Source organism: Haplochromis burtoni, unplaced genomic scaffold, assembly GCF_018398535.1.
Source record: "Haplochromis burtoni strain Fernald_Lab_line unplaced genomic scaffold, NCSU_Asbu1 Contig_137, whole genome shotgun sequence".
NCBI classification, from domain to species: domain Eukaryota; kingdom Metazoa; phylum Chordata; class Actinopteri; order Cichliformes; family Cichlidae; genus Haplochromis; species Haplochromis burtoni.
The window spans coordinates 1304722-1322809 of NW_024582498.1; the positions used below are offsets into that span (position 1 = coordinate 1304722).

The following is an 18088-nucleotide window of genomic DNA, read 5'->3' on the forward strand; positions in this document are numbered from 1 at the left end:
GATGTGCATTTTCTTTTTCTGGTGTTGCCCCTTGCAGTTAAAGGCTGCTTTAGATTCTCTGGATTATTTAATGATATGTGTTATTTACAGTATGAAGATACATCACCCACTATGCAGTATGAATAGAAAATAACCCCCAAATTCTTTGCATTTATATGTTGAAAAGCATCATTTTTAAATTGTTCAAGTATTTGCTCACATAGCCTGTCACTGAGTGGTAAACTCTTTCTGTAATTATGAGTGAAAGACAGGTTTTCCAGTGTTTTGTTGCCCATATCGCAGCTTTATCAAAGCGGCATAGGGAGTGTTGTTAATATAAAATTCAAAGTAACATATTACAGATGATACATTTGCAAGTTTGATCAGTAGATGTTTAATTGATTTAGTCTTGTTTTGGCTTCCTTTTAGGGGTCACCTCGCCTCTGTCAGTGCACCCCAGGGCAGCTGTGGCTACAATGTAGCTTTCCATCACTAGTGTGTGAATGTGTGTGTGAATGGGTGGATGACTGAATGTAGTGTAAAGCACTTTGGGGTCCTTAGGGACTAAGTAAAGCGCTATACAAATACAGGCCATTTAACATTTACCATTTTCATCTAAAGTTTCACTGTCCTCCTTCTGTCCTCTTCTCTCCCTTTTCATTCTTTAGCTCCTTAAATGACTCCATCCACCTTCTCATCACGCTCTCTTCACACATTAGTACATTTGCGTCTCTGTCCTTAATTGCCCTAACTTGCTGCACATCCTTTCCAGCACACACTCTCTGCCTAGCCAATTGATGCAAGTTCTATAAGGCTTTGCCACCTCTCTCTTTAATATACAACTAGACTTTAAGTACTCCTTTACTACTTCTTCCCCTTTTTCTTTGCCAGCCTCTTCCTTCAAATACTTGCCTGTACTCCCTCTTTCCACCACCATGTGTCATTGCCTTCTTTCTTCCGTCCAGAGGATACACCAAATACCTTCTTTGTAGTTTTACTGTCATGAATCGCTGTGTGGCAGGCAAGCAGGAGTGGTGGACCCAAAATGCAGAACTCAGACACGGAAGTGAAACTTAAGGCGCAGCTTTATTGCTGGGAAAAACCTCGTACAAACTAAACTCACCAAAAGAAAACCAAAAGTCAGAACAGAGGAACCAAGGACTGAAACACTGGAAAGAAACACTAAACTGGAGCAGGAGACCAAACACTAGGAACATAGAAGCAGAACACACAGCTAGTTGAGGGTACGACGCGACACTGACACAGAGAAACACAGGGCTTAAATACACAGACGGCAGTAATCAAGGGATGAGAGACAGGAGGGGAACACACCTGGGAGAAATCACAGCTGACGAGACAGGGGAAACGTAAACTGAGCACACTCACATACGACACAAACCTTCACAATAAAACAGGAAACTCAGACACATGGAACCAGGCAAGACATTGAACTAAACAGACAGATTCACAAACAGATGGGGTGACACCATAGACAGAGACAGACTCAAAGGCAGACCAAATATAACACACAGAACTCAAACAATAATCATCATGAAAATGATAACAAACTGAAAGCGCTGGGTCACCGACCCAGGACCATGACAGTACCCCCCCCTCAAGGGCTGGCTCCAGACAGCCCAGCAGAAACACAAAAACCGACCAAAACAAAACAGAAAAGGACCCGACCAGGGCGGGCGGAGGGGGCCCAGGACGGAGGGACAGAGTCCAAAAAGGCCCAGATGGTCAAGTTCAGGAGGCCGACCATGCGAATGGCAGCGGGGCAGGTCCGAATGCCGGCCACGCAGTAGGCAGTGGCGTGGAAACAGTTCTGGGGGCCGACCGTGCGGACGGCAACGGCGGCGTGGAAACAAGTCCGGAGGCCGGCCACGCGGAAGGCAGTGGCAGCGTTCAGGAGGGCGTCCACGGTGGCGGAGATGCCCAACAAGCGGCCTGGCAGATGACCGAAGATGTGGAGGTGGTAGTAGTGGACCTGAAGGCTGCGTGGCCCCTGCAGCCCCAGGCGAGGCGGAAGCTGAAGCTGGACCAGGCAAGGCGGAAGCTGAAGCTGGACCAGGCAAAGCGGAAGCTGAAGCTGGACCAGGCAAAGCGGAAGCTGAAGCTGGACCAGGCAAAGCGGAAGCTGAAGCTGGACCAGGCAAAGCGGAAGCTGAAGCTGGACCAGGCAAAGCGGAAGCTGAAGCTGGACCAGGCAAAGCAGCTGAAGCTGGACCAGGCAAAGCAGCTGAAGCTGAAGAGGAGGCCACTGCAAGTGATGCGGGAGCTGGACCAGACGAGGATGAAGACGCGGGAGCTGGACCAGGCGAGGATGAAGACGCGGAGGCTGGACCAGGCGAGGATGAAGACGCGGGGGCTGGACCAGGCGAGGATGAAGACGCGGAGGCTGGACCAGGCGAGGATGAAGACGCGGAGGCTGGACCAGGCGAGGATGAAGACACGGAGGCTGGACCAGGCGAGGATGAAGACACGGAGGCTGGACCAGGCGAGGATGAAGACACGGAGGCTGGACCAGGCGAGGATGTAGCAGTGGCTGGACCCGGCGACGGCGTGGGTGGACCTGAAGCTGGACCCGGCGACGGCGTGGGTGGACCTGAAGCTGGACCCGGCGACGGCGTGGGTGGACCTGAAGCTGGACCCGGCGACGGCGTGGGTGGACCTGAAGCTGGACCCGGAGACGGCGTGGGTGGAGACACAGAGGCTGCAGCTGGCGTGGGTGGAGACACAGAGGCTGCAGCTGGCGTGGGTGGAGACACAGAGGCTGCAGCTGGCGTGGGTGGAGACACAGAGGCTGCAGCTGGCGTGGGTGGAGACACAGAGGCTGCAGCTGGCGTGGGTGGAGACACAGAGGCTGCAGCTGGCGGCGGCGTGGAAGCCGGAGACGGAGGCGCTGCAGCAGGCAGTGTGGATGAAACTGTGGATGCGGCTGCTGCTGCGGGTGTGGATGAGGCTGCTGGTGGAGCAGCTGGTGGCTGGACGGGCTCCTCGGGCCCCCCAGCTGACGAAGCAGGAGGCTGGACGGGCTCCTCGGGCCCCCCAGCAGGCAAAGCAGGAGGCTGGACGGGCTCCTCGGGCCCGCCAGCTGGCGAAGCAGGAGGCTGGACGGGCTCCTCGGTCCCCCCAGCTGGCGAAGCAGGAGGCTGGACGGACTCCTCGGGCCCTCCAGCGAAAACAGTCTCAGGACCAGTGGGCACAGGGGCCCCTGGAACACACAGGACAAAACCAGCAGGCGCGGGGACCTCTGGCAGGCACAGATCGGAACCAGCAGGCACACGGGCCTCTGGCAGGCACAGATCGGAACCAGCAGGCACACGGGCCCCTGGCAGGGACAGGACAGAACCAGCAGGCACACGGGCCCCTGGCAGGGACAGAACAGAACCAGCAGGCACACAGGCCTCTGGCAGGGACAGAACAGAACCAGGCACACGGGCCTCTGGCAAACACATGGCAGACTGCAGCTGCACAGAGCATTGAGTCTGCTCAGGCAGCAACGGCCGGGTGCGGTCCTCAGCTGGCTTCTTAACCGCCAGGGGTCCAGAGTCTGCTGGGGGCTGAAACCCAGCCTCTGGGGAGGCCCTGGAGTGAATCTCAGTCTCAGAACTGGCCAGCTTTTGAGGACTGATAACAATATTGTTTGGTTTGTCTCTCTGATTAGGATTCAGGTTGTGGAACAGTTCTGTAAGGGTTGGATAGACATAGCTTGCTGTACCGGAGGTGTAGGTGAAGATGATGGCTGTATAGGTGGCTGAGCTGAGGACGACTGAAGAAAAGGTCGGGAAAATGATGGTTGTGAAGTTGGAAACCGAGCTGACGATAAGGCTGATGATTCCTCTACCAACTGAGCTATTGACTGGGCTAAGGATTGAAATAAGGTTTGTAGTAAGTCAGGCTGTGGATGTGACTGTGCTATGGGAAGCGAGGCTGAATGTGGTGGAGGTGGCGACTGAGCTTCGGGCCGGGCGGCTAACTGAGCTTCGGGCCGGGCGGCTAACTGAGCTTCGGGCCGGGCGGCTAACAGAGCTTCGGGCCGGGCGGCTAACAGAGCTTCGGGCCGGGCGGCTAACAGAGCTTCGGGCCGGGCGGCTAACTGAGCTTCGGGCCGGGCGGCTAACTGAGCTGACATAGCCCCAGAATAAACAGTTCCAGATGAAACAGTCTTAACTCCTGGGTCCGAAGGAGCATCAGAAGCACAGTCTTTTGAACCAAAGCGGAAACGATCGCTCTCAAAATGAATACTGTCATTTTCTGGAACAGGAGGAACAGAAGTTCTAGAGTTCATGAAGCTGACGTTAGCGGCCTTGGGGGAAACGGTACGTTTATCCCTCGACACAGAAGGCGAATGTAGGGGGACTTTGTCACTCACCCTAGGCGGTTGGTCGAGAAGAGTCCCAGGCTCCTGCCGGAGCCGTGAGTGCTGGCGGCACGTTCGCCGCTTCCAAGTAGAAGAGGAAGCAGCGCTGGCAGAATGTGACAAGGAATGACTCGGCTGTGGCTGCTCCTGCTGTGAAGTGGAAACGCTGGGTGAGTCGGGTGGCACTATAATGATCCCTAACATCTTGTAGAAAGCTTGAGCTGGTGTAAGCTGGTTGCTCGCGGTCTCATAGTAATCCTTCCGGGACCGGCGGGAGCGTTTTCTGTGAGACCGGGGCATCCGGGGGGAAGAAGCAGGTGAGTGGACCGAAGGGTAAGCAGCTAGTGAGGAACGGCAGCACGGAGGCCCTCCAAGCGCTAGCCGGGTCCCGTCAAAGGCTGAGCTGCGCTTCCTCAGTGAGTCTGCTGGATCCATACTGGTCGCGTCGTTCTGTCATGAATCGCTGTGTGGCAGGCAAGCAGGAGTGGTGGACCCAAAATGCAGAACTCAGACACGGAAGTGAAACTTAAGGCGCAGCTTTATTGCTGGGAAAAACCTCGTACAAACTAAACTCACCAAAAGAAAACCAAAAGTCAGAACAGAGGAACCAAGGACTGAAACACTGGAAAGAAACACTAAACTGGAGCAGGAGACCAAACACTAGGAACATAGAAGCAGAACACACAGCTAGTTGAGGGTACGACGCGACACTGACACAGAGAAACACAGGGCTTAAATACACAGACGGCAGTAATCAAGGGATGAGAGACAGGAGGGGAACACACCTGGGAGAAATCACAGCTGACGAGACAGGGGAAACGTAAACTGAGCACACTCACATACGACACAAACCTTCACAATAAAACAGGAAACTCAGACACATGGAACCAGGCAAGACATTGAACTAAACAGACAGATTCACAAACAGATGGGGTGACACCATAGACAGAGACAGACTCAAAGGCAGACCAAATATAACACACAGAACTCAAACAATAATCATCATGAAAATGATAACAAACTGAAAGCGCTGGGTCACCGACCCAGGACCATGACATTTACTTAGTTCTTCACTCCTTTTTGAACTCAACAACATTTTTCCTCCCTCACCTTTCATTGCTTGGAAGTCTAATTCACTACTAAGTCAAAAATGATTTGCACATCTTTACACTCTTTTTTCACTAATAGATTTTATGCAATGTTCCAAGTCCAACATGCACAACGAACAACAAGCAGGGAAGATCTGAGCACTTATTTCTTCATAGCCTATGTAGGATTAGATTTTTTTCTTCAGTGCCCCCCTGTGAAGGTTTTTTAAACAGTAAGTGAATGGCCTTGCATGCACAAATTTATTTGCTTTAAAACCTGGTTAAAAGGCAAGTTTCAAATGAAACAGTCCATGTGTGAGATTTCAGCCAAGGCAGAAAGGACGATCTGAAAAAAAGGTGCACATGATGTATAACTGCGTTCACTTATTTGCACAGCAGAATCTAACGTCAGCTAGAAATTCTAAGGAAAGGCTTGTTGGGCTTTGTTTATTCCAGACATCGGGTATCTCATGATCTCATGGGAGTCATTCCAGCTACCAGTAACTTATGTCAAAGGGGTGACTAAAGTGTTTTGTTTTTTTTTGGGGGGGGGGGGGGGGGGGGGGTTAAGGAGGAGGAGGGGGGGGGGCGTCAACTTGCTTAGAAGATAACCTGCCTGCTTTCAGACTGTCACAGACTGTTACCAGGGCCTCTCATGTAACTCAAAGATAAACGCACTCTAACAAAAGCCTTGGATTACTTTTAAAGGTGAGATATGATTTTGCAAATGGGACTTTTCTATAATGAAGGTCTTGCCAATTAAACAGCATAGGGGATTGTGGGTGTAGGTTCAATTGCTTTGTAAAATGGACAGACTTCTGTTCATCTGGTATCAGTCTGTGAAATTACCAGTGGAAGGCCATGTGTCAGATCCCCCCTCGGAGTACGATAAGGAAATAAGTAAGCTGGCTCATAGTCCTCATTCTCCTTCTACTTTTCTGTGGACTGCATAGCATGGGCTGGCTGGCACCACCACAGAGACCCAGTGGCACCGTGCGGGAACCAACGTCAACTTGTGATGAAAGACGACGGCCGATTGTTTCCTGTTATTGAAAAAGGACGCATGGGTGGGGGTGGAGAGTTGGGGGCTGGCTCCAATAAAAAAGGAATGCCATTGAAGCAGAGGGCTACTGTCCTTTAGCTTCAGAGGGACTTAAATACCTGAAGCAAATGCAAAGTGTGATATACGCCTCAGTACGAGAGCACTGCAGTTGTTTGAGCATCAATGGACACAAGTAGCACGCAGTCGTCTCTGTTTCGTGTCACATCCCATGTGCACTTCTTTGTTCATTCAGCCTGAAGGAATGTGGTCATTTTACAGAGTCCATACACAGAATACTAACCAGACTTAGAGACATGTGCTGTCTTCATTAAACGTGTCCACTAAACTGTGTACACGAAGGTAAGTTCAGAGTGACTTAGGCAGTTAAATATTTCTTTTACATTCCTATATTGCACATGTAAATCATTAGGGAGAGAGAAAATGAAAGAAAGCCACAAAACACTTGTGCAAGTGTTTGCTACTGGACTTTTGTGATTACTGTGAACGCTTTTGTTGCATTGTTGATTTGATGCGATGATGACTCCTCCGAGTCTGTTCAGTGCAAAAAGGATGTTGTGTCTACTCTTTAGAACTCTCACTCTTTCTTTGTGAGGCTGATGTAGCCAAATATAAACACAGTTCAAAGAAAAATCAAACTTTTTTTCCCCAGTTTTGGTTTTTAAAGTAAGCAGCTCGTAAAAATGTCACACTACTTTTTTTTTCTTAAAAAAAAATTACAAGGTGTTCCTACACATAATTGCAAATAACAAAATATTTTTGAAATGTTAAATAAGTAATTAATTTATGTATGTACAATTAAATAAATGAACATTTTTTAAATGTTTCCTTGAGTTTTTGAGCCGTATTTTTTAGTCTCAATTCTGCATTGCTCAATCTTCATGTTTGCAGGTTATGAATGCAAGAATAACTTTAATGATGTCTCATATCCACTTTGCTGGCATTGAAAAGGCAGCCATGAAAAAAAACTGCATATTAGTTAATGTAAAATGTGACAAAATGTGGTGTGGGAACAAATTTAGTGAATAAATCATGATTTAAATGAGATTATAAGTATCACTTAAGTCTCTGCTTTGCTGAAGGGACCAGAGGGAAGCTGGTGTGGCCCAGTGATGAACTTCAAATTAATACATAAATACCATTTTTCTGTTAAATTGTGAATATGGTTTCTCTCCTTTTTAAAATGTTTTGGTCTTTTACTTCTGTCTCCTTGTGCCATCCTCCCCTGTAGCACTTCACTTGTGAATTTGCTCCTAACTGTTAGATATAAAGAGCACTCAACTGACAACAGATTGCATTTTCCCCCTCATTGGTGAAAATGTATTCTGTATACTGAAACTTGACAACTGTCTTGTTGTAACTGCTTGCAGGTGACACTGACCTTGCTTACTATATAGCTGTCAAACTTAGTGTCTGACTTCTTGGATCCTAGTCCAAAACAATCCCATCTTAATACACTTTAAATAATCTATAGTGTCCATGTGCTACTTTACACCATCACCACCACAAACGGGAGTCATAAAATGCACGACCTTTGTGCAATATGGTAATTATTGGCATTTACTGCATTGTGGGGATATTAGTAGAAAATGGTGTACATAGGAAAAGCACCTTCAGTGACACCTGGTAAATAATTTTAACTAAAATGGACCTGCTAATATCTTTAAATTATGCATCGGTTTCCTAAGTATAGACCATTAAACACAGCACTGACCTTTACCTGATAATAGGTGTGTAATTTCCATAATAGCACTGTAATGACACCGATTATGCTTCCCCGAGGCATACAAAAACTTACTTCCATATTACACAATTCTGTGTCGGTCTGGGGACAATACTGTACATGAATAGGCGTGTGACTGGAAATAGAAATGAACGTGCATAACTCAAAATGAGCAACAATTTAGTGTGCCGTCAGCTCTGGGCAGCTTGGACTTTGTATATATGTGCATAAGATGAGCAGACATCTGAACCTTCTTGTCTCACTGAAAGATGAGAAACCAAATGTTGTTGATATATATTTGGTAACACCTGTGCTCTGTTGTGTGGCATATGTGCCATTTGGTCTTCTCCAAACACATCACATTTCCTTCGGGATTAATAAAGTATTCTGATTCTGATTTGGACAAGTGTGGAACAGAAAGATATCTAGCCGTATCTCTGGGAATACTCTGTTTCACCACTGACTGCAGGCACTAGTATTCTGCTTAAGTCACAGCTCAGTAAATTTGCTCGCAGCAGCAGTTTTGTAATTACGGTAAATGCTTTTGTTGCACTGGTTTTCATGACACCGCTGAGCCTGATCAATCTTGCTTTTCATCACAACAAACCTAATATATTAAGAAAAGGTCTAACAACGCACTGGTGACCAGAATGAGTGGATGCTTCTAATATACACTCACCAGACACTCCATTAGGTACAGTTTGCTAATATTGGGCTGGGCCCACTTTTACATTAAGAACTGTCTTAATTCTCTGTGCTAATGATTCTGCAAAGTTTTGGAATGATTAGTCTGAGATTTTGCTCTATATTTACATGACAACATCACAGAGTTGCTGCAGATTTAATGGCTGCACACGTACTGTGTTGACTAAGAGACAATCTTCTACACACTTTAGTTGTAGTGAGTGCTTATTTAAGGTGTTATTGCCTTCCTATCAGCTCGACGAAGGCTAGCTTCTCTCCTCTGACCTCTGGCAAAAGCAAGGGATTTTTGTCCAGGCAGCTAGATATTTTCTCTTCATCAGAGATTTTTCTGTAAAGCTGAGATGGTTGTACATCTGAAGTTCTCAGACCTATATTGCCATATTCACAATCTCTTAAATCCTCTTTCTTCCCCAGTCTGACACTCACTTGGAACTCCAGCGGGTTAACTTGACCACACTGGGCACACTTAACTGGGCTGGGTTGTTGCCATGTGTTTGTTAGACTAGATGTTTGCTTTAACCGGCAGGTGAGTGTAGATGATCGGTGTTTGTGCCAGATAAAACAGCTAAGGCTTGTGGAGCTGATTCCAGAAGGTTCATATCCTTTGCTATAAAACTTGGCCTATGTTATTCATCCTTCTCCTGAAAGTCCAAGCCCATTTTGGAAAGTACAGCTACTATGTGTCATAGGAGTTTTTCTTTTATTTCAACAATATGATCATCATTCATCAACACATGTATAAGGCATGTTTTCCTTTCTTATCTAAGCATGCCCAGCACTAGATACGTTTTAAATACAATAATTTCGCCCCGTGCGTTGTCACAGTTGGTTTCAATAGTAAAGTCTTATTACTCAAAAACTCCACGGAATGACAATAGCATGACGGTGGGAGTGCTTATTAGACTGGGAGGGCTGCTGAAGTAAATTCGCACCGCCCAGAGAGCACAAAAAAGTTTGGAAAGTCCAGGCATCGTTACATTGCTCAAAGCACCACATCCCCGCCCGTGGATTATAAACCTACTTTGTTCGAGATAGACACCTACATAAAAAGTAAGTTTTGCTGTTTATAACTTTCTCTACTTCATCTTTGTAACTCTCTGTGATCTGTGATTCATTTCCTGAAAGTTTGTTGGGAAATGTCTGTGTCTAGATTCTAAAGAAATCCGGCTTCATGTCCGTTTAGAAACAATTTAATGCGCATGTTTTGGTCAAATAACGCTGTGAAGATGCCAAATGTTAGAATTGCGAAAACACGGAATTATGGGAGGCAGAAATGGGAGGCGTGCGTGTGTTAAAGTCAAACTACTTTCTGTATTAACGCAGTGCCTGATAAAATCCGCGCTTATTACTTTACTAATATGCACATCTGTGGATTTCAAAAAGCACGTTAGTCCATGGGTAAGTCGTTTTCTCTCTTACGGCAAGATGTTGCGGGAAATAACGAATTAACGAGACATTTTGTTTTCCATTTGGAACTCCATAAACAGTTTACACAGGCTCTTCCTTTTACTCTATATGAATCATATAACAGGAGCAGTCTCCTTCTTATCTGATGCTGGCATTGTGGTATTATTTAAAGAAAACGGTGCCGTGGTGCTTCCTGAAACCGTCGGCCAGAAGCATAGTGACCACCAGATAACCTCTAGGTTCAGACCCTCATTGTGTGCCAGGAAGACGGGCAGAAACATGATGCGATGAGGAAGAAATGTAAGCAGCTGTCTCCACCAATAATAGCATTACAATAATCCTGTTAATAATAAATAATAATCACCATAATCGTGGTTGCTTAAAAGCAGAGACCAAACTCGTGGCATAAGCTGTCCATTACACACATGTGGACACTTGGTTTGACATCGCACGCTGACTCTCAGAGGGACATGCTGGAAATTGGCAGTTAGTCAGAGCCTTATCAGCCATCACGTCTCCTCCTCTCCTCACCATTTCCCCAGCTTCTTACTTTCTGACCTTTCCACCTTTTTAAGACTGGAATTGTTCTGCTCTTCCTCTGTCACAGTCTTTTGCTGCTCTGCCACCAGACAAGCACGCTTCAACCTCCGCCCGAGTGTCTTCACACCCCAGAGACTGAGATTCAGCTTTCTCCCAACACCTTAAACTTCAGCAGCAGAGATGGAGGATTGCGTGACACGGTTTGCCCTTTTTCTGTGCATCATCGCTACTACAGCCTTTGGTAAGTCTGCCTGCTGTTATTGAGCATTTTAGCAGTTCAGATCTGAAGTTAGTTTCCGTTCTTTCTTTTTTTCTTTCTTTCTGCAGCTTGATTTTATTAAATTGGGAAAAAGGAAAACATTATCATCCTAGTCAGCAGACACTAGCTTTAAAAAAACCCTCCAGGGACTGTTTCTGGCCTAAAGTTCAAGATCGTCTCCTGTCTCGTGCTCTGACAATAATGTATTTTCTTTTTAGATGGAAATCAGTCTGAAGATGAAAAAATTACATGCAAAAAAGAACAAAACTCTTGAATTATGGTTGAATTTTACAAATCAAATGAAGAATTATACTGGTAACAAGGGAGCAAGTGTTGTTCCAAGTCAGCCAAAGCATTTGTTTGTCTAGTTTTTCATTTTTTTTTTTTAGTGCTAAAAAATATTTTCTTTAAAGATTGTCCAGATTCAGGTAACAAGACGGCATGCGGATGCTACATAGATTTTATGTGATCTTCCTCTGTTGTCCGCTCTGCCATTCCCTGCCTTGGCTGCATGTGGCTGCTCATATCGAATTCAAACCTGTAATCCCTGCGAGGTAGCAAAAGGATCAGAAACCCCCCCTATCTCCATAGGCCTTAATCCAGCTTCGCTCTCTTACCTCCAGTGATGCTTCAGGGTGTTTGCGTCACACTTCCCCACAGCAGCATGGCATTTGAGGTGGCCACAGTTTAGGTGTTTTTTTTAATAAGGTTAAAAAAAATGTTATATATTTCATGTTAAAACATTAGCAGGTAAAAATGAATTAAAGTGCACATTTTTTTGTTACAGTCATCTTTCCCCCCCTCCAAATAAGAGATATGCTAATCTGAATATGAAAATGTTTCACTTTTAAAAACAAGAAATTATCAGTCTTTTATTATTAGCTTTAGGGAAACCTTTTATCCCAGTCTGGTTGTTCTGAATTGTCAAGTGTTAAAAGCTACGAGCCTCAATTTAATAGCTGACTGTAAATGTAAAACACACATTTCCTCACTCGAAATGTCATAAAAGAACGCATAACACGCCCTGGTGTTATTTAATACAGCTTTAAAATTAACTGTCAGTTAAATGGTGCTTGCATTTTTCAGTGCCATATACTTACATATGCAAAAAACAAAAAAACAAAAACGAAAACCTAACAAAACACTTAAGTGCCAAATAACCTTTTCCACACTCCAGCCCCATAAACATACAGTAGAAAAAATAAAGTGACATTTTCAGCTTGCTCTTTAAATAAAGCAAAGTAGCCGAGGCAAGCATACATCACTGTTAAAGTTATGCGCCAGAAAAACAAGCCTATTCACTGAATTTGGCTTCAGTGCTGACCTGCTGTATGACAAATCACAATATTGCCACAAGTGCTAAACACCCTCTCAGCAGGGGTGCTGGTGGCAGAAATACAGAGGTATTTTTTGGCCAACTGGCAGACCTATGGAGAGTTGACCTTATGTAGCATCCACCGCAGGGGATCAGTCTCGCTGTCTGCTGGTGTAGTCTGTGAGGAGCTGTTTTGCTCAGTCCTAATTGCCTCTGTGACACATAGTTCTGTATTTGCTATTATTTTTTTCTTTCTTGAATGAGGCTCTGCAAATTTTCCTTTTTTTCCCTCCTTTTCTTTGCATCTGCTGCAGCAGCTTTAGAAGAAGACCCAGAGGGAGCTGTGCCACTATTTTCAGGCGACAAAGCGCTCTGATTCTCTGTACATCGTTTCTGCTTTAAGTTTATTTCTTTATTATGTAGCCCAGTACTGTCATATTATTTAACCATTTTCTCTTATATAGTCTTCTGGGATTAATAATGCGTTCTTAAGTAAATCAAGCACAATCCTCAGGTGTGACATGCTGTACCCAGCGCCGTAAAATCATATTTCCAGACAGGTGATAGATACATAAATAGATATATGAGTATATATTCCGTACACATTTGGAAACATCCACTGTGATTCGATGTCTGCGTGTTTAATCGAATCCAAGTAAACTTCAAGTCACTGTTGGAGAAGACACGATGTGAAGCAACTGAGAAGAAGAGGTAAACAGAAAAAAGTAAATCAAAAATAGCCCGCAGCCTGCCACAAATCCCATGAAGCCCTTACCCAACTGCAAGAAATGGCATATTGTGTTTTGCTTCAGGTCAGTCTTGCTTTAGCTTTATTTAAGCTTTCCATATGTTTGACCCCCTGTCAGCTCCTTGAAATCAGACTCATGAAATCCTCGTGTGACGTTTAAAGCAGGGTTTGAATTTCAAACAGTTGTTAAGCTCAAAGTTAAAGCAAGCCTTATACTTCATGTATAGATCTTATTGGTATATTACGCACTCTGAGCTACTACAGATGCACAATCTTGCAAAATGACCCAGTAAAACCCAGAGGATTATGTTTGTACCCTTAATTCTAAGAGTCATATACTTAACGTGTGCACCTAATTTCCTGAAATTGGAAACTTAATTGCTCCTTGGAGCTTCCCTTGGTCTTCTGTCATGTGTTCATTTACCTTTGGACAGATTATTAGCGTTAAAGCGTTAGCAGTAAAAAAAACTTGGAGGCTAGGGCTTTTTCCTTAATGTTCCTGCACGCTTATCAATTCACTGTTGGGTTGTCTGAGACCAAAGGACTGAAATATTCTTCCTATTACAATAGTACAGACAGTGTCTTTCATTAAAATGACACTATCTAACTAATCCGGCCAAATTTAGAGACTCTATAGATGATAATAAGGTGGATGCCTCGCAGCAGTCCCTGGGTAAATCAGTAAAACTGCAGTCATCTTGTTAAGCCCACCAGACTCCAGTTCCTTAGCTTGCTGGCTTCCTTTCTTAAAAACGCAGACATGACTTTTGTACTTACCCTGCAATTTGACAAACACGGATAAATTTGGTTCGGAGGCCGTGTTTTCTTTAGCTCTGGATTATCTGTAAAGTCACCCTCTGCCTATGTCTTCCAGTGAAACGATCATCCGTTCTTTCATGTTACTGCATGATTATTAAAATTCTCTCTGTGTTGGGATCAGTCAGGCCTCTCTCTTTCTTGTTTGCAGCTCATCCATATTCTCTGGACGAGCTTCTGTCAGGCTCCAGTGAAACAGACAACATCACGCTGGTCTTAGTTTCACTACACTGTCTCCCTGTGAGGTCAATTGTGTTCAAAATGTTGCTGTTTGTTTTGAAGTTCTTACATGGTCCAAGCTACAGGTTTATCTCTGAGCGCCTCTGAAGCTGCGATGTGTCTGAATCCGTTTTAACTGTGGCATTTGCTTGTGTCAAGCTCATATAGACACTGTGATACGTTTAATAAACATGCAGTTTCCCCTCAGTTGTCTAACTCTCTTTAGGTTTTCCTTTTGACTCTTTTTTTGTGTAGTTTTTGACTCTTTCGAGTGTGAAGTGCAGCTACTGTGTCAGGTTTTCTTGCAATTGCATTGTTTTGAGGCATTATGTGAAGGTAACGCGGCACCTTCTCCGTGTGGATGTGGTAACATTTGTCTCGCTTACTGCTCGGCCTGTAAGTAGGATGACTTTTACTGATGTAAGCCAGTGCTTATGTTGTGTCACGTTAAATTTGCACTGGCTCACTGTTCAAAAATAGTGTGACGGAGAGTTGAAACACTGAAGACCGAAGACGCCTTTGTTTCCCTGGCACCACAACTGGTGCCTCCCTGTCTTGTTAAGAAGTCTACTTTCGTAAACGCCCCCACTTTCTCTTATAACTCTCTCATTAATCTTAACTTTCTAAGCACAAACTGCGATAACCCTCATGATGTCATCGGGGTTAATTTGCCTGACTTGAAAAAAGCCCCTCCAGGATACAGAGGACATTATGCAACTAGCTTTCAGGCTGTTACAAATGAACGGATCTTTGTGTATACAATCAGCGGAGTGCCCCTGTTTGGCCCTTTAGATCTAGACATTTTAGCATGTATGTAGTTTTGCTATCCAAGCGTCGCTGCAGATTGCGTCTGGCTAGCCGCTTATTATATGGGAGGTAGCTGCATGCCACCTCCTTTGAAGACAATTTTCAGATTATTATTTCCAGACCGAGCACAATAAGCGTTACCACTTAAGCCGACCGTGGCAGTTGGACGCATAAACAGTTATCTTTGCGTCTGACTGAAGTCTTTGTATTTAGTGATTTTTATCCACTGTGAGTCCGGCATTTCCTGGCAGGAAAATCGTGTTGAATATGCCCCCTGCTGCAACAGCTTTCCCAGTGGGAGACAGACATCGTGATGTTAACTGCCAGACCTCCTGCTGCACTTTTGCTTACCCCCGAGCCTCCCGCCACGGGCTAAAGGAAAAGTACAAAAGTGATTAGCGAACCACTGGAGAAGGACGACAAGCTGTCTGAAAATTAATCTTAAAGAGGGAAAGAGAGAGACAGGCGGACAGACAGAAACACAAACAGAGATAACAGAATTCATAAAGGCTGATTCATGGAGACAGTGAGGGAGTGGGGATCAAATTTATGTGACTGTCAAAGAGAAGATAAGTGGTTCAGAAGAAAGATTTTGGGGGGAGAAGTAAATAGTGGATTAAAAAAAAGAAAGATAAGAAAAATGCAAAACGGATAAACATTAAGAGATATAGAGGAGGGGAATTTCAAGTAGTGATAAGTGAAAATGCAAAACTATTAATTACACAAAATAATGACATCAAAGAGAAAGACGAGGGAAGAAAACTTCTGAAACCAAAAGAGGAATGTGTTCGTTTACAGAAAGGGGATGTCAGGGACTTAAAAAGATTATAAGAAATTGAAAGAGATGACTGAGACTTCTCAGAAAGCATGCTGAAGTAGAAAAAAAAGAAAAAAACACGTCATGTTAAAAATGGCTTTGAGAGTCAAAACAGTCAACTTCCCCTGTTTTACTGCAGTGAGCCAGCTCTGCCTGCAGTCAGACTGGGTGGCAGGGAGACGCGACCGCTTGTCGCTGCCTGAGACTGATTTCAATCTCCTTCAGTGTTATGCCCCTCCCAAATAACAATCCATTTCTGACTGCCTCGCTTTTCCTCTGTTTGAATACAGAAAGCATTGTGGGGAAGCCTCACTAACACCATGTCCCGGCACTTGACTGGACGGCTTTGGCGTGCAGTGTGGCGTACACGCGATGGTATCTGTGCGATCTCAACAAGGGAGTCCACAGTTTTTTGTGTTATCTCCCCATTCCTACTTTGTCTTTGAGAAAACTAGTGTTAATTTCATCAAAGAAAAAGCAGGATGAAAAATATTGACAAGTAATTTTTTTCATGATCAAAGCGAAAAGGCTGCGTGTGAGGAAGCTGGATAAACTCAGTATGTCGAGATTAAAACTATAAAGATATGTTTTAGAGGTTTTTTTTTCTTCAAATAAAAACGATTTAACAAATAAAAACGTAATTAAAGTATTCACGATGAACCGAAGAACACTTTACGGTTTGGAGTCTTTGGAATTAAATAGTGCAACTTTTCATTAGCAAACATATCCACTGACCCCCCCCCAAATCTGTTTTATTAGTGTTTCTGTCGATAAAAGATAAAAGCTATATGAGGTCTCGGTTTAAATTCTGCTCAGTGTTTCCCAGTGTATGGTTGAATATGGGTATTTAGAAGGCAGGATACAAACACGGACACATTTCCAGGTGGGATCGGATTTATAAAAGGAACATGCGATCCAGGCGTGTGTTCACGTGTTTTATAAATCTCACTTTTTTTGTGTGCGGCCATTATTGGCTTTCGTGCTCATGTACTTGTAGTATTGATCTTTAGCGCTCTTTTATAGATGAGACCTCTAATATGGACTGAACACACCTGTGATTGGTTAAAGCTTTTTTACTTCCATCTCAGACCACCTGAATTACAATATGTTGCCCCCAAGGTTATTATGGATTTTTTTTTTCATCAAATGATGCCCAAAACATGTTTCCTGTCCCAGGTTTAATCTGACACAGTTTATGAAACACAGGTGATGCAGTGTTAATGTTAATTTCACAGAGGTATTGTCTGTGCTTTCAAAAGATTTGGCTCTCTTTACCAGGCAAAGCCAGAAAGAGCTTTTTTTAAAGTAAAGAAGTGAATCAATGATCTTCTGAATAGCAGCAGCTCATTATTAAAGAGAACAAGTAGCTGCGGCAATAATGCTACAGCAGGATGAGCAGGATGGACAGAGAAGAGCGGCTCTGCTTAAACAGAATTTGTAAATGATAATGTTTACTGAGAAAAGTATTTTTGGAACACTGCAGAGGAGATGGACATGGAATCTCAGCCTCCTGCATTAACCTCGCCACAGATGAGAATGACTCTTGTAGCCATGGTAACCTTACACAAAGATCCTTAGGAGATATAAAAATGAAAAATTGAGAAATTAGATAAAAAAGAAATCAATAAGGTCTTCAATTTTTATTGACAGAAATTATACAAAAACCTAATGAAAATCCATCCGCCTTTTTCTGTTGATCCAATTTATGGTTGCAGCAAGGGCGGGGCCTGGAGCCTGCACCAGCTATCATAGAGTGAGAGGCAGGGTACATCCTGGACAGGTTGCCAGCCTGTTGCAAGGCTAACACATAAAGACAACTATTTAGATCCATGGCCAAACCACTGCACCCATGTGCTGACCTCTAATAACAAAAATCAGTTGTCAAAAATTTGAATGACGTTATTTGAAATTCATATCAGGGCTAAATGTATCACTGGACAAGAAAAAACTGCACACTGTTTCAAAACACAAACAAACCAAAAATGTGAAACATGGTTCATGCTGCAGCTGTGCTGTATCTCGCCCTTATATTATATAAATGAAACCATCTTCTTCTTAATGGCTCTGCAAGTTTCCTTCACTACTGAAACCTGAGTGCAGCATCATCATATAAATTTAAGATACCGGCACTTAGCCGTGTCCTGAACATCATTATTATGTGACTGCAAGGTCTCATGCCCTCTGGCCCAATGTTTTTCATTATGGAGCTGTATGAGCACTGAATGCCTCATTAGTCTTG

At 44.3% G+C, this 18088-nt stretch overlaps 1 protein-coding gene across 3 annotated transcripts in view; it reads left to right on the top strand.

Moving 5' to 3' along the window:
• Positions 1-9855: 9855 nt before the first annotated feature.
• The window catches only part of eng (endoglin), a 44576-nt gene continuing 36343 nt past the window's right edge, over positions 9856-18088 (top strand). For 2 of the 3 annotated variants that reach the window (XM_014336453.2, XM_014336455.2), the window contains exons 1-2: positions 9856-9971; positions 10936-11109. In XM_014336453.2, the coding sequence (XP_014191939.1) occupies positions 11049-11109 (61 nt within the window). In that variant the 5' untranslated portion in view covers positions 9856-9971; positions 10936-11048. The remainder of the gene's footprint in view (positions 9972-10935; positions 11110-18088) is intronic. The other variant, XM_014336454.2, reaches the window with a different exon arrangement.